A 13857-nucleotide genomic window follows, 5' to 3' on the forward strand; every position below is an offset into this window, starting at 1 on the left:
TGATCATTTCTTTGTCATTGGGCAAACGTACAAAATCAGCAAGGGATCACATACCTTTTTCCCCTCACTGTACGCGCCAGGTCTAGACATCAAGGCGCTCCACTTCTGAGACGCCCCTGATGTGGTATGGCGTGTGCAGAGGACAGAACAAAATCGTGGCGCAGCCAGAGCACAACCCAGACGCACCCAGTGGAGAATCACAGATAAAGTTGTAGTAGTAAGTGGTAGATAGAATTTTTTTTAAATGTATTTCTTTGGAGAGACCTTCAAAAAAATGTTTGGCATTTTGAGAGATACACAACATGAGAGTGTTATCGGTTTACTCATATAACACTCTGCAAGAAAAAGTATGAGTAATTGTCAAAACTATTCTTTTAAAGCATCATATAACCTTGGGCAACAGAGTGGTAGACTGTGGCCCCAGGGAGTGATCATGAATAACTACAGTCTCTTGTTTACCTTGCACAGCATTTGAATTCTCTTGATATCTCAAAATCACGTGAGAATCGCCAGATCACACATTACACAAAAATCCATCGTGTCAAGCTTCAAGTAATGCATATGTGTCCGAACAACAGCGGACTGAACCAATCAGCATTCAGTGAGGAGGTACGGGCGTAGATGTGTGTGCGTGCATGTGTGTGACGTTTGTTTAACAATGGCGGACGCGATGGACAGTTGGTTCATCCAATCACCTGCCAAGTATCTTTTGAAAGTGCTTGCCCTTTTCCAAACAGTTTCCAATGGCGGCTTTTGAGTTGGTTCTGTGTAATAAACCTTCTGGCACGTCAGGTAATTGTCTAAATATTCTACATTTCTTCAGCAGATCCATCAGTCCAGTGTTACCATACCTTCCAGTCTAATAAGTTCTGGGCAATAGAAGTGGATCAGAGCTAGCAGAGCCATGCCGTCACACACATCCTTCAACAGGTCGTCCAACAGAGGGAAATGGTGAAATGTCCGACCTGACAGGTGATCTCTCCGATAGCGCACCTACACATGAAGAGAGGGCACAAGTTTAAACAAAATACACAAATGTATCTAATTAGAACACTGAGTTACATGCTCACACACAAAAACAACATTTCTCACTTTGCAAGTTATCCTCTGGCTCTCTTTAACATACATACTGTAGAGTATTTATCTTTAACTAGCATCTAGTGCTTGAGTTTGGCGAAATAATTTTTGGGAATCACCTTGTGCATCTGAACTGTCATGTTGTGCAATAATGTGTGCCTTCACTCAGGATGGCAAAGACTTCAACTAAAACTGGGTTTAATAGTTGGTGGGAGGTCAGGATGAAATAAAGAAAAGGGTCAATGGTGAGTACATTACCAAGCGGGAGAACTCCACAGGGTCCAATAAGCAGTTGGCCAGAGCATGCAATATATCAGGCTGGTGAGGAAAAAATGATTGGGAGGAAGTTAAACAGTACTGTTGTTTTTTTTCAACCTGGGCCCCATCTCAGGTTCCACTCTCCACACCGTTTTCTTTGGACAAAAAGCCACGTCCTAAGATCGATAATGTTGTCAGACACTTTCACCAATCTGAGCATGACAGTAGCAAAAAAGATCACTTTTATTGGACAAAATGCAACTGCCTACAATTGCCCCATTAGGTTACATTGTAGCTCGGTTCGCGTCGGCCCGTCATTGCGATCTCGCTCAATACTGGACCCGATTAAAAGAGTTTTGTTCACATCATTCTATTAGACACAAATGCATGGGGAAATGGGGTCCAGGTTGAAAAAAGCCATGACTGGATAAGTGGACACTAGACATGTTGCTTTATGGCAACAGTGAGTTACTGCCTGGTGGTTCACTCATCTTTGTTGGATAAAAAGAAACTAAAATAAATAATAATAGAAATCAAAAAGAAAGTGAAGAAAGGTACAGTGGTGTGTGGATGTTTTGAGGGAGGGAAGGTGATGAATTTGAAAGCTCAGCTGATCATTGAGGGAATTGCAAAAGGGTTTCATGCAAAATAAAAGCAAATGAGTAGGAAAAAAAGAAATCTTATGATCTTATGAAAATAGAATCTTATGAGCTTGCTGTTTCTGCCTTTTCCACCTAGGGGCACTGTGGCATATTCATTGTACACAACACTATTTATGCACCACTGCGTTGGCTCCTTTTTGTCCTGTCTGATCTGACACTGAAACACACACACACACACACACACACACACACACACACACACACACACACACACACGCCTACCTGAGACAGACACACATTCGCACAGAAGATTGCTAACGGTTACACTTACAGGTACAAGCTTCCAGTACCATTTGGAGGGAGACTAGTATCCAAGAGGCACGGAGGAAAGGAAAGTTTGGGGAGACACAAACAGGAAAAGCAGCAGACAGGTCAAGGGTCATATACAGTGACAAGGAATCAGATTATCTCCTGTTGCCATGAAGACAGATCTGATCTTAAAGAAAACTGGAAAGGGTAAGGCAGAAAAGAGGAATACAACCAGAGGTGTTTGTTTATATTGTTATTTAAATTTCAATGAGTCATATAACACTTTGTGTGGCCCATTATTTCACACTAATGCAAACATTTTACAGAAGCAGCCCAACTAGACACTGTGTTTACAATATCAATGTGCCTTTTCTGACTGATTGATAGGAACCAAGGCAAAGTGCAGAGGTTTTCAAACTGTCCCATCTCATCTGAGTCACATCTCCCCAGAGAGGCATGGTAGAGTTAAAGGGGGTGCAGCGTCTTAACTCAGTCAAATATGAACACACAGACATGCCAATTCCAATTCCTAAGAAAATCATTAACTCCGTCACAAATAAACGTACGTAAATCCTCTCAGAAATCATATACAAAAGAGACACTCCAGAACTTGCCGGAGAATCGTGTTATTAAGTTTTCTTCAGTATCAAAGTAATCCAGTGATAGCTATCTGTCCATCCATGGGTACATTGCAAACGGGAACTGCTAACTGCTGATTCCATGGCAAAATGTGACATCCTGTTCACATCTCCCAAAGCCCCCAAATTCTAGGAACTGTAGTTCCAAAACAACAGCTCAGTAACTACATTAATATTAACTTTTTGTATGTTATACTATCAATATGTTGACACTCTCCTCCATGCAGTAACATACTTGCCCTGTAAGGAAAACCTGTGGAAATAAACAGTCAACCAATTAAAATTTCACCCAGGGTTGTGGTTGTTGGAGGGGTGTCTCAAATTTTGGAGGGGGTTGTGTTTTAATCTGTGATAAGAAGGTGATGTGAGGTAGTCATCAGATCACAATGCAAGCAAGATCCAATGACTAAACCTACACACCTGACAATTAATGCACCCAGTGAGGAAAGGGTGCATGCATGTAAAATCTCAGCCAGACAGACAATAAACAAAGGTAACTAAATCAAGAAAAAGACTATACAACAAAGAGGAAGCTTTTTTTCAGAAGCAGTAAGGGAAATGACAAAGTGACAGACAAAGAGAGTGTTAGACACACAAGCTTTTACCTTCTGGTGGCTGGGTGACTCCATCAAATGCTGCTTCATTTTCAGCTCTTTCTCCATGATCTCCCTCATCTTTATGTTCACCTGTAGCGACAAATATACTGTAGGTCAACACAGATATAAGACACAAATTTCAAACCTTATCATCCATGTATGGTTCTTACTTTGTTGATCCAGAAGACCATTGCGTCTTCCAGGTCAAAAGGCAGCTCCTTGGAGGCACTGAAGTTCGAGAAACGCTTGACACTGGACACCACCTTCTCTATGCTGATCATCTCCACTATATAGGCCATCATCAGGGCATCAATAAGGTGGATGTGGGAGCTCTGGAAGTATACAGATTTTGCTGATTGGATTGCATACAAGTATATACTTAATTGTTAAGAGTAGTACATATGTGTTCTTTTCTGTTAAAGATAAAGCTGATTTTGCAATCACAAGGGGTAAGAGCTGCTTCATCACTGAGTTGGCATGGAAACAGGGCAGAACTTTCTAACTGACACATTCAGAGTCAGTTAGAAAGCCAAATCCCAACAGCCTACACATGAGATGACCACTACTGGATGCCATTTTGTTATGACTCACACACTGTTTTCTATTGGTAGAAAAAGCTAAAGCTAGGGGTAAGCTAAAGCTGTACAAAATCATTCAACATTCAACGTTTTAACTCAAACAAAGACTCTTGAATAACATTTTCACTGCAGGGCTTTTACTTATAACAAGTATTTTTACAGTGTGGTATTATTACTTTTACTTAAGTAAAGGATCGAAATACGTCTTCCACCACTGTCTATAACCAGGCTTAAGGTTAAGGGACCCACCATCTTGATGGGAGTTGCACTGAGATCCAGATCAGAGACAGGTGTGTTGTCTATTTTCAGGACATAGGTGCCTTTCCTGGACAGGGCCTGGATGACAGACTGGTGACTTTGGAGTGAGGCAGCCTGCTCAGCGTGCAGGATGAGCCCACACACACGGCAGTAGAGCTCTCCAGACAGCATCAGGCGAATGACTAGGGGCTTGATGTGTTCTTGGTCATACTGGTCGGTATAAAAGGGGTCCCGCAGGTCTGCAGGGATGTGATCTAGAGAGGATGACAAGCATACATGTATTATCAAATTAATGTCTACTTGATGAGACATTCAGGGTTAGCCAGTGTGTTATTTACCTCTTAAAGTTGTATAAAGTCAAAAATATCAGCATATATGCACACTTAAACAATTTTTGTACACACACGTGTTCAAATCCTCGCCATGTTACAAAGGAGAGAGCCCCCCTGGACACAGCCATTCAAGGTATTAGACCAGGGCATGAGGAAAGCATTGAGACAAAGTCAATGGTTATACAGCATGCCAAGCTAGCATCACTGAAGGCCCATAGGTGGGCCGGAGGCTTTAAGCCAATGAGCTAAGAGGACTTAGTGGCGATACTTAAGCTGATGGTGTTGTCCCAGCCTGCAGGGTGTTTTGCTGCTCATGGTCACAGACGTGGGACAGCTATTTTTATATGCCTTGGGCATGTTAATCCAGAGTTAAGGCCTGGAGCACTCACGAAATTTTGCTTCCAGCACTTTCTGGGTAGATTTAGGGATGAATAAAGAGTAAGAGTTAGTGTTCTAATGCATATGATGAGGACAAAAGAAAAAAGGGGTGAGAAATTGGAATTGGAATGACATTAAGAAAGATTTCCTAGATTATTAATTATATAATAATAATTGTACACAGTAATTTAATAATTAATATTACTGATTTATCTGAAGTAAAATACCCCCTTTAAATGAAGATTTTTTGTTTGTTTTACAAATTGGGTCTTATTTTAATTGTTTTGTCCATCACAGCATTGACCATCCAGGTAAATCTTAGAAATTTTGAGGCATGTCCATTTCAGTTAACATAGCTTTAAGGAATACTTCAACATTTTGGAAAATGCACTTATTCTCTTTATGAAAAAATTAAAAGATCAATGCTACTCTCATGTCTTTACACTAAGTATGAAGCTACAGCCAGCAGCTGATCAGCATACAACAAATGGTCACAAATTGTCATTTCACCACAGAGTAAAAAAACAAGTAAACATGTTAAATAGTGAACTTTAGAGGTGCTGATAGGTGGATTCTTTCAACCTTTGGTAAGAGCCAGGTTACCTGTACCCCCCCTGCTTCCAGTCTTAATCATAGACAGTATAAGAAATGGACACAGCGACGCCATAGACTTCAACAGACACCAGCGGAAGTGAATTAGAAGCACTTCTCCGGGGATGGCTGAGCGTACTGCACAGCCTCAAACTGAGACTGACAACGTAGATTTGACGTGAGCAACCTGTCTGAAAGTTGTAAGTCTTCTGGTAGCTGTGCCAAGAGAAATCTGTTCGTGGATAAATGTTACTTCAAATTAATTCACTTGCCACATACCAAAGTATTACTATCAAAATGTTCCTAAAATATATATGGTTCCAATGCTTTCATGGACTCTCTATGGGCTTCTCCCTGCCTCCATGCTCCATGTCTTTTTGCTTGTGTCGCTGTTGTCATGCTGTGTCTGTCACAAGTCTCCAGATCTTAGCAATGACACTTGTGAATGAAATTGTATCTTAAATGAAACAAATCAATTCCAAAACAAAAAAAATAAGTGGTTGGCTATAAAATACACACATTCGAAAAGAGGATAAATGATACTTGGATCCACATTTAACAACATAACAACAATCTTTTCTCATTTAGCTTTCCATTAGAATCCAGTTGACTAAAATGAAGAGACAAAATAAAAAAAAATCAATCAGAAGAAAACACACAGACACACAGACACACAGACACACAGACACACACACACACACACACACGGCTCAGATCAGTGCTACAGCCCACTTTGAATACCTTAGCTTTCTCTTTCACAACAGACTGCTTGCTTGGCACAGTCTACCTTCAGTATGTTTCTCACTCTGTGCTGCCATATGGGCTTGATAATACAAGATCATGTCAGAAAATGCTCATTATACATCCCTCCAGGTCTGTCTTGACAACACAACAATAGCACAACAACAGCACATCTAGTACGTCTCAACTTCCGGCAGATTTCCAAACAAATCTCTCTTCACCCTGCCACTTCCTTAGCCTCAGCTGTCCCAGAATTACCCCTAATCATTCTTGGTTGCTGTGGAGATGGTGATGGGGAATGCCAACATGGCTGAAGATGGGGGCTGGGTTGCTGTTCCATCCCCTCGCCAAGGCCTGCTCATTGAATCGTTTTATGGTCCCTGACATCAGAAGGTCTGTGAGTGGCTTGGGGATTTGGAGGGGGAGGAAGGAGCTCCTCTTCTAATCCTAGATGCTAATACCTTTTACATATTTATCATCCACCTGATCCAACTGTTAAAGCCCACCCGGGTGTGCATGTGTGTGTGGCGGGTGGGGGGTGGAGGGGGTGGGGTGGGGTCAAGAGGAAGGAGTGCAGGCCAGGGAAAGCCTTTGTTCCTATTCTTTCAGCCACAAGGTCAGATTGATCAGCAGAGATCTTGCTGACAGTCAGGGCAGGGCTGTCAGACTCTGGGCTCTGCAGGGGAAATCCACAACTATTCTCTCCAATATGAACGCTTAATGGAGAATCCAGTAAATCTGTCTAGTTCCATTCCTTAAACATATTGTTAGCAAACAGAAAATATGTATTCAAGAGAAAATGTTTGAATTTCATCAAAATGAAAATAGAATATTTACCTTCTAGATATATAATATGTAATATCCTCTAGAATATTTACTTCAGTATTGTATTTTAAGTGATTGTACCTTATATGTTGGCTAATGGTGTTGTTACCATTTTAACATCCAACAATAATTCCAAGAACCTTATTTTTGATAATAAACCAAAAGAACGGTGTCTTTTATCAGAAATAAAGTAAAGAAAAAACAAATTTACCAACTTTCTAATAGTAACATTTAGGAAAAAATGCAAGGTGTCTTAATAAAACTATCAAGAGTCTGAACAAACAGACAGTGTTGGACAAAGACACAAGCCTTCAGGTCCAAATCCCGTTAAACACTTAAACATGTGACTGGATGTTTTGACTGTCACACCACCAGCATACACACACACACACACACACGCAGACAACACAGTCCTCCCAGCACTTCTGTGTTGGTTGGTTTGCCTTCTAATCTTATAAGACTGTTTTGGTTGTTTTGACCACCACACTGACTATCAATGACCAGGGATTGTGTCACAGTAAACAAAGATAAAATGGACACACTGTACATGAACTCAATATGTTGTTACTGATACGTTTTGGGCTGTTTATTATAGATATAATAGGATTAATGAGAATATAGCATTCTTCCGCTTTTTAGGAAGTTAGTACGAATAGGTGTGAGCATTTAGCCCAAATGCTGCTATTATTCACCACTATGTTGCCAAGAGCAGATGACCTATAATATATTCATAAGCTCTAGTTAGTTAGCTTTCTCACAGTATCATAGCCTGTTAACCAACATTTTTAATTCCTCCCTAAACCTAAATCTGATATCAGCTTTGGCACTGCATCATTGTGATGGTAACGCTGAATAAGCCAGCATTAGTCAGTAAGACGTAAGAGAGCAAACCTCTCAACGGTGCCAGACCTGACTAAAATGCACCAATCCTATACACTTACATATTATGAAACGGGTATCTGCCATGACGTTACTTTGTTAATGTCATTATCAAATTCAGTGTTTCTGTTTCATTCATTCCATCATCAACTGGCAAGACTACATGTACTGCCCCATATCAAACTGTATTAACTTGTAAAAGTTATGATAACTGGCAATGCTAGTACGGTCCAGGTGAGTAGTTAGTGCAAGAACTCAGTCTCTTGCTGAAAAGGATTCCTAAGTGCCCCTAGCACACTGTGGCGTCAGCAGGAGCCAATCAGATTAAGGGAAGCAGAGAGCTTGATGTGGGAATAGTTTGTGGTTGGTGTTTATTATCGGCATCTGTTCTCTGCCCTGCTGTAAAACAGAGAGGTAAAGCTTTAACTAGCAAGACAGAGCTCACGATATTTCCAACATTGGCACTAAGCATATACAGTACATTCTACATTCATTGGGAGATTGATGTCATACCAATCATGCTAATATGGTGCAATGCTATTTAAATTTGTACCCTTCATTTTCACTCACCCCAATCAGTTGCTGTTTACCTCACCATGCATTACAAGTTTAGAATTTGGGGGTTTTCTTCCCCTCTCAGAGTCAATGTACTGAGTCATCCACTGCAAAACAGGAGTCAGCACTGCAACACTTAAACTACAGTATGTCTGGCTCATAAAATGGATATGAGGACAAAGAGTTTTCCTTTACTGAATGATGTTTGTGTCTCCTTCCATATGCCTCATTGTTGTACTGATAATATAATCACAGAGACTAGTAGGCTTGTAGGAACAGTAGGCTAGTTGAACTCCTGCTCACACTCCCCAGAGAGCAATCAGTGAGTGACACAAAAACCTACATTCAAGAAGTCCTTTCTAGACATTTACTTACAGCCCGGCCATGTAGCGCACTCATTAGACGTCATCGTCAGAGATGGCGAGGCTAGTGACCCGTGGATAAAAGACTTAATAACAGGCTGATAGTGAGATGTCGGCCTTAGTCTTCACTCACTAACATGAAGCTCTGGACTGTTGCTATGCTGCTGTCTTTTCCTCAAGAAATCGGTTTACATTTTTTACAGTGAAAAGAACCAGACGACAAATCAAATCTGAATAATAATCAATAACTTTGTGACTATATTTATAGATTATAAATCTATCAGTGTAAATAGGAAGGGTGCCAATACATTAATACATTATTTACTGAGTAGAAGCTAAAGATGTTGATAAAATGTGTTCATATTGTCTTGGACTGAATACTGATATAAACCATATAATAACCACACCATTTCTAAATCCCTTAATGCATTTGACTGCATTATCTGCTGTGATTAATTAAATTGATTCCTACAGTGTTATATTGCGGAGGGGGGCCACCATTAAAACCAAGAGCACAGACTTTTCACAAAGCAAATGGCATACATTTAATGAGTGTGAGTATTGTGAGGGAAGACGTCATCTACTAACTAAATTAATCTTGAGAAAAGATGCATTAAGTTATAGGCGGCTTCCTGCCTCTGCTGAACAATTTCCTAGGTAGGGTAGGCCTTTAGTACTGTAATTCAGCTAGTATAACCTGTACTTTGCTACAAGGTTGCTATAATGATTATTTTCATATCATATTTCATATATGATGTTGACATCATTTAGGTCTATAAAATGTCAAAGAAAAAACACCAATCAGGATTTGATCAAACCAAATGTAACTTCTTCATATGTCTTGTTTAGTCCAACAAGTCAGAAACCTAAATACATTCAGTTTACTATTGTTAGACAATGAAAAGCATGAAATCCCCACATTTGAGAAACTTGTACGAGGTAATTTTTGGTTAAAAAGTGACTTAAACAATACATTGTGTAATAAAATTACTGTTTATTTTCTGTCAATCGACTAATCATTATTTGACTAATCTTTTCAGCTCTAATTATAACCACAACAACCCTGTTGATTCTGGCCAGGAACCTTTGTTGGGTGTCATACCCATGTCTTTCTCAGCATGCATCTACACTGTAATGTCTCTGATAGAAGCAAAATACCAAATAAACATTGTATATAGATGACACTATTTCTAAATCCTCTTGCGCACAGTTGTAGTCAATGCATGGCTGCATGATGCACTGTGTTTTTATTTTTTATTGATACCAGGCCTATAATATATCAACTAATAATACAAGCATGCCAATATATTAGAAATGCTCTTTGACAAAGATATAGATATGCCAGAAAAGGAACTGATAAAAATTGTTCGGGCTCAATTAATAACAGGATTTTCATCCAGCAAAGTGTTCATGCAGCTACAGTACAGAGTCCATATAGCACAACTACTATAAGATATGACATATGCATTTGCTGAGATATACATAAGTGAAACACTCCTGGGCTACTAGACTGAGCATTTGCCTCAGTTCAGTTCATGCACAGTAGCTGTTTGCTCCAATAAATAAACAAAAGCACAGCATAATGTGACTACCGTGATTCAAAATCTCAATAGTGCGAGGAAAACACAGTGGAAGCCTTACCTTTACCATAAGCTTTGGCAAACAACCAGCGGAGATTCGCGTCTATTTTAGCTCTTGCAGAGTCGTAGAGCTCCAGCGGCACGACCTGAGCCTCCATGCCTCCTCCACCGACATCCTCTGCTGCTCCTGCTGCGGCTGCTGCTCTCCTCCAGGTGCTGTCCCTGCCAGCAGTCACCTCCACATCCATCCTGCACGGAGAGACACAGAAGCATTATTGCCAGTCATAGCCGATTGCATTACATCATCGATATAAAGAACAACAACCAGGGCCCGGTCTCACTGATAGCACCTGCTCTGATGATGATGATGATGATGATGATGATGATGATGTGAAATACTAAACAAAGATAGACTCACCTTGTTTACCCTGCTGATACCGTACGTGTCTCTCCTGTCTATCACCATGATTCGTATCCAATGATCATGTGTTTCAATCTCACACAAAACACCATTTATTGGCACAATGTTTCAGCTGATGGTGATGATGTGTTAGGTTGGAAAGAAAGAAAAGCACCACCTTCGGACACAAATGAGAGCTGCTCTAGCATAATTAGCTACCAAAAAGTAAATACAATATTAGCATTTTTGACAGCCGTTGCATTTTCTAGCTAGGTCCAGTCGAGGGTGGATTAGGGTGACCAATGAATGACCCATGCACTATTAAGTTCATAGTATTAACGTTAGCTAGGTTAGCTAGCTGAACTGCGCGCGCACACCCACAGAATTGTGTATGACAAACATAATACGACTCACCTTTAAGAGTGCATTAGGTGCTTTTAACAGCTCTGTGTTTGAGATGTGTTGTTAAAACGCCGACATGCTGGCCTGGTCTCAGCTAGCGCTGAAATAACAGAGGACTCCTCCCCGCCCGGAGGCACAAATCTCCGGCCTCTCAGGATAAAGCTGTGGCTGGCGGCTGATGGTCCTTAATCCAATAATTTAAAAAAAAATCTGATTGGCAACCATCCGAAAGTCTGTTTTCGAGGAAATAATTAATGTTGAAAAGCCGGCTGTTTCATATTGAAGATGCCATCGCCTATGAGAGAGGACCAGCCGGTCCGGTGTCCGCAGCCCTGTTGTAGGAGCCTGTCTCTATGGGTACGACTGATATTCTGTCAGCTCGGCTGCAACATACCTGTCCACCTGCTGAGGGCGCTGTAGGTCTGTGCAGCGACAGAGAGGGCTGCTAATTGTGTGTGATGCTGCAATACTGGCTATTAGGACTACTCCAGATAGCCTACTCTGAGTATTGTACTTCCATAAAGTTGAGGGATATGGCGTTCCAAAAGGCTTTAATATCAAATTAATAAAGAAGGAACTATGAAATAAATATGAATAAATAGATTCAAGATTAAAGAACCGATTCATTATTTAGTTACTCAAACAACTCATTATGATGAGTTGTATCATGACAGTCTTTTGTTCATTACAGAAATGTTCTTTTGCATGTCTGTTTAGTATCCTAATGGAATGTTTCCAAATAAAAGTGTTCCTTCGCCCAAAAATGTCCCCACCAAAATACAGCTACTGCACTTGTACTACAGTATGACAAGCAACAGTAACCTATACAATAAATACAAGAACATATACTTAAAACATACTTTAAAATTGACTTAATACGTTCCACTTTGTCAGACAATCCCTACACGGGCTGACTAGTGGGCCTTCCTCCTCATAACTGGCAAATCATCGATTTTGTGTGGAGTTTCCCTTTTGCTTTGTTGTGAATTGTAAGCAACACACACACACACACACACACACACACACACACACACACACACACACACACTTTCAAATGTACTATCCAGAAAGTATAATACTTACAATACCCTATGTGGACATGGGGAAAGGTATCTGCATTATCACCCTAGTGGCAGCTAATGGGGATCAAAGAAATAAAGAATGAGAAAGAAAAGAGTCCTCTGGTCAGTACCTCGGACAGCAACCCATTGATGTACAGCCTGCTGCAATGCTCGTCAATCAATACAGTAATACTAGTATTATAAATAATAATAATGTTTTACAACATAAACAGACAACTTACATGGAAGTCCTCCAGAAAATCTGTGGATGGGATATGTCATATTAAGATGTTATACATAAAAGTAATTACATCCACTACCAACAAAAGCCCTCTTTCTCAGCTGATGAACACTGTTGACTGAAGCCTTAATCTATGGCATTTGATGTAGAAAGATGAGCATCCATGCATAGTATGGGGTATATGTGTAGACAGAACACCATTCTATCTTATTGATATCTCTTTGTTATCTAAGAATCCATTAACAGGTAGATTATGCAGACAAACAATGACATAACCAGCCTTTTACTGGTAACTGTTTTGTAGTGGCATCCACACATATATTCAAGTCCAAAAATGTAGCTGAAATGAATTATTTTCAACATTAGTCGTTGTGTTGGCACTATCAGGCTATCACCACCAGAGAGCAGCCAACACCAATGCATGTGGTTATAGGGTGACTTTCCACCTCATATTTGCAGATGATGCGTTCAGTTTGAGGGACTACATATCAGGTGGCTACACTGTCAGTCACGTATTTCAGAAAAGAAAACAAGAAAGGAAGCCATATCTTAATGCTTAACAGCAGCTTTTATTGAATCAAGGTCATTTTTACAAAACAATTTTAATCAGGAGATACTTCTTTGCAAACTACAACTTTGCATGAACATTGATTTTGAATTACATCATTTGTTAAAAACATCTTTTATCTCTGAATTAGTTTATAAAACATGACATTTAGACATCTTAAACCACACAAAGTGCAGGCAATGTCGTTAAACAAAGGTCCCCATTTCTTTCACAAACAATATTCTCCAACTCGAAGACATTTTTTTTTTACAAGAAATCTCACAAATACGTTGTTTTTCTTAGGAAAAACAAATATCACACTGGCACTATTTTAAACTGTGGTAAATGTAACATTTCAACTTTCTACAACGGGTCTGCAATTTAACACTTAAAAGGTTAAACACGGTAACCATAATCACTGATTTGGGATACAATATGAAATAAAGTAATCACAAATCAATTACTCAGCACCGGCCAAGACCATTATTCAATAAAAAATAGGCTCAGGTTGATTTAGATGCATTTTCCACTCACTTTGAAAATAATCTCTCAACTCATAAGGGATATTTGTTCTGTGCTTTAAGGTCTCTGTTACCTCAGATTAGTTACTTTCTCTAGTAGTTTGCCACAAAAGATATATATATATA

At 39.9% G+C, this 13857-nt stretch overlaps 2 protein-coding genes across 6 annotated transcripts in view; both read right to left on the minus strand.

The window, feature by feature from the left end:
* camsap1a (calmodulin regulated spectrin-associated protein 1a) overlaps nucleotides 1-11746 on the minus strand; it is a gene marked incomplete at its 3' end in the record, with an annotated part of 22464 nt that extends 10718 nt beyond the window's left edge. For 2 of the 5 annotated variants that reach the window (XM_032539458.1, XM_032539456.1), the window contains 7 exon segments: nucleotides 852-993; nucleotides 1336-1395; nucleotides 3490-3570; nucleotides 3651-3812; nucleotides 4308-4570; nucleotides 10621-10808; nucleotides 11374-11746. In XM_032539458.1, coding sequence (XP_032395349.1) covers nucleotides 852-993; nucleotides 1336-1395; nucleotides 3490-3570; nucleotides 3651-3812; nucleotides 4308-4570; nucleotides 10621-10807 — 895 coding nt within the window. In that variant the 5' untranslated portion in view covers nucleotide 10808; nucleotides 11374-11746. 5 annotated transcript variants of the gene reach the window in all.
* A 1466-nt stretch (nucleotides 11747-13212) lies between these two features.
* The window catches only part of notch1a (notch receptor 1a), a gene marked incomplete at its 5' end in the record, with an annotated part of 23506 nt that continues 22861 nt past the window's right edge, over nucleotides 13213-13857 (minus strand). Inside the window, 1 exon segment of the mRNA XM_032540024.1 lies at nucleotides 13213-13857. This exon segment is cut by the window's right edge and continues 1860 nt beyond it.

Source organism: Etheostoma spectabile, chromosome 16 (genome assembly GCF_008692095.1).
Source record: "Etheostoma spectabile isolate EspeVRDwgs_2016 chromosome 16, UIUC_Espe_1.0, whole genome shotgun sequence".
NCBI classification, from domain to species: Eukaryota; Metazoa; Chordata; class Actinopteri; order Perciformes; family Percidae; genus Etheostoma; species Etheostoma spectabile.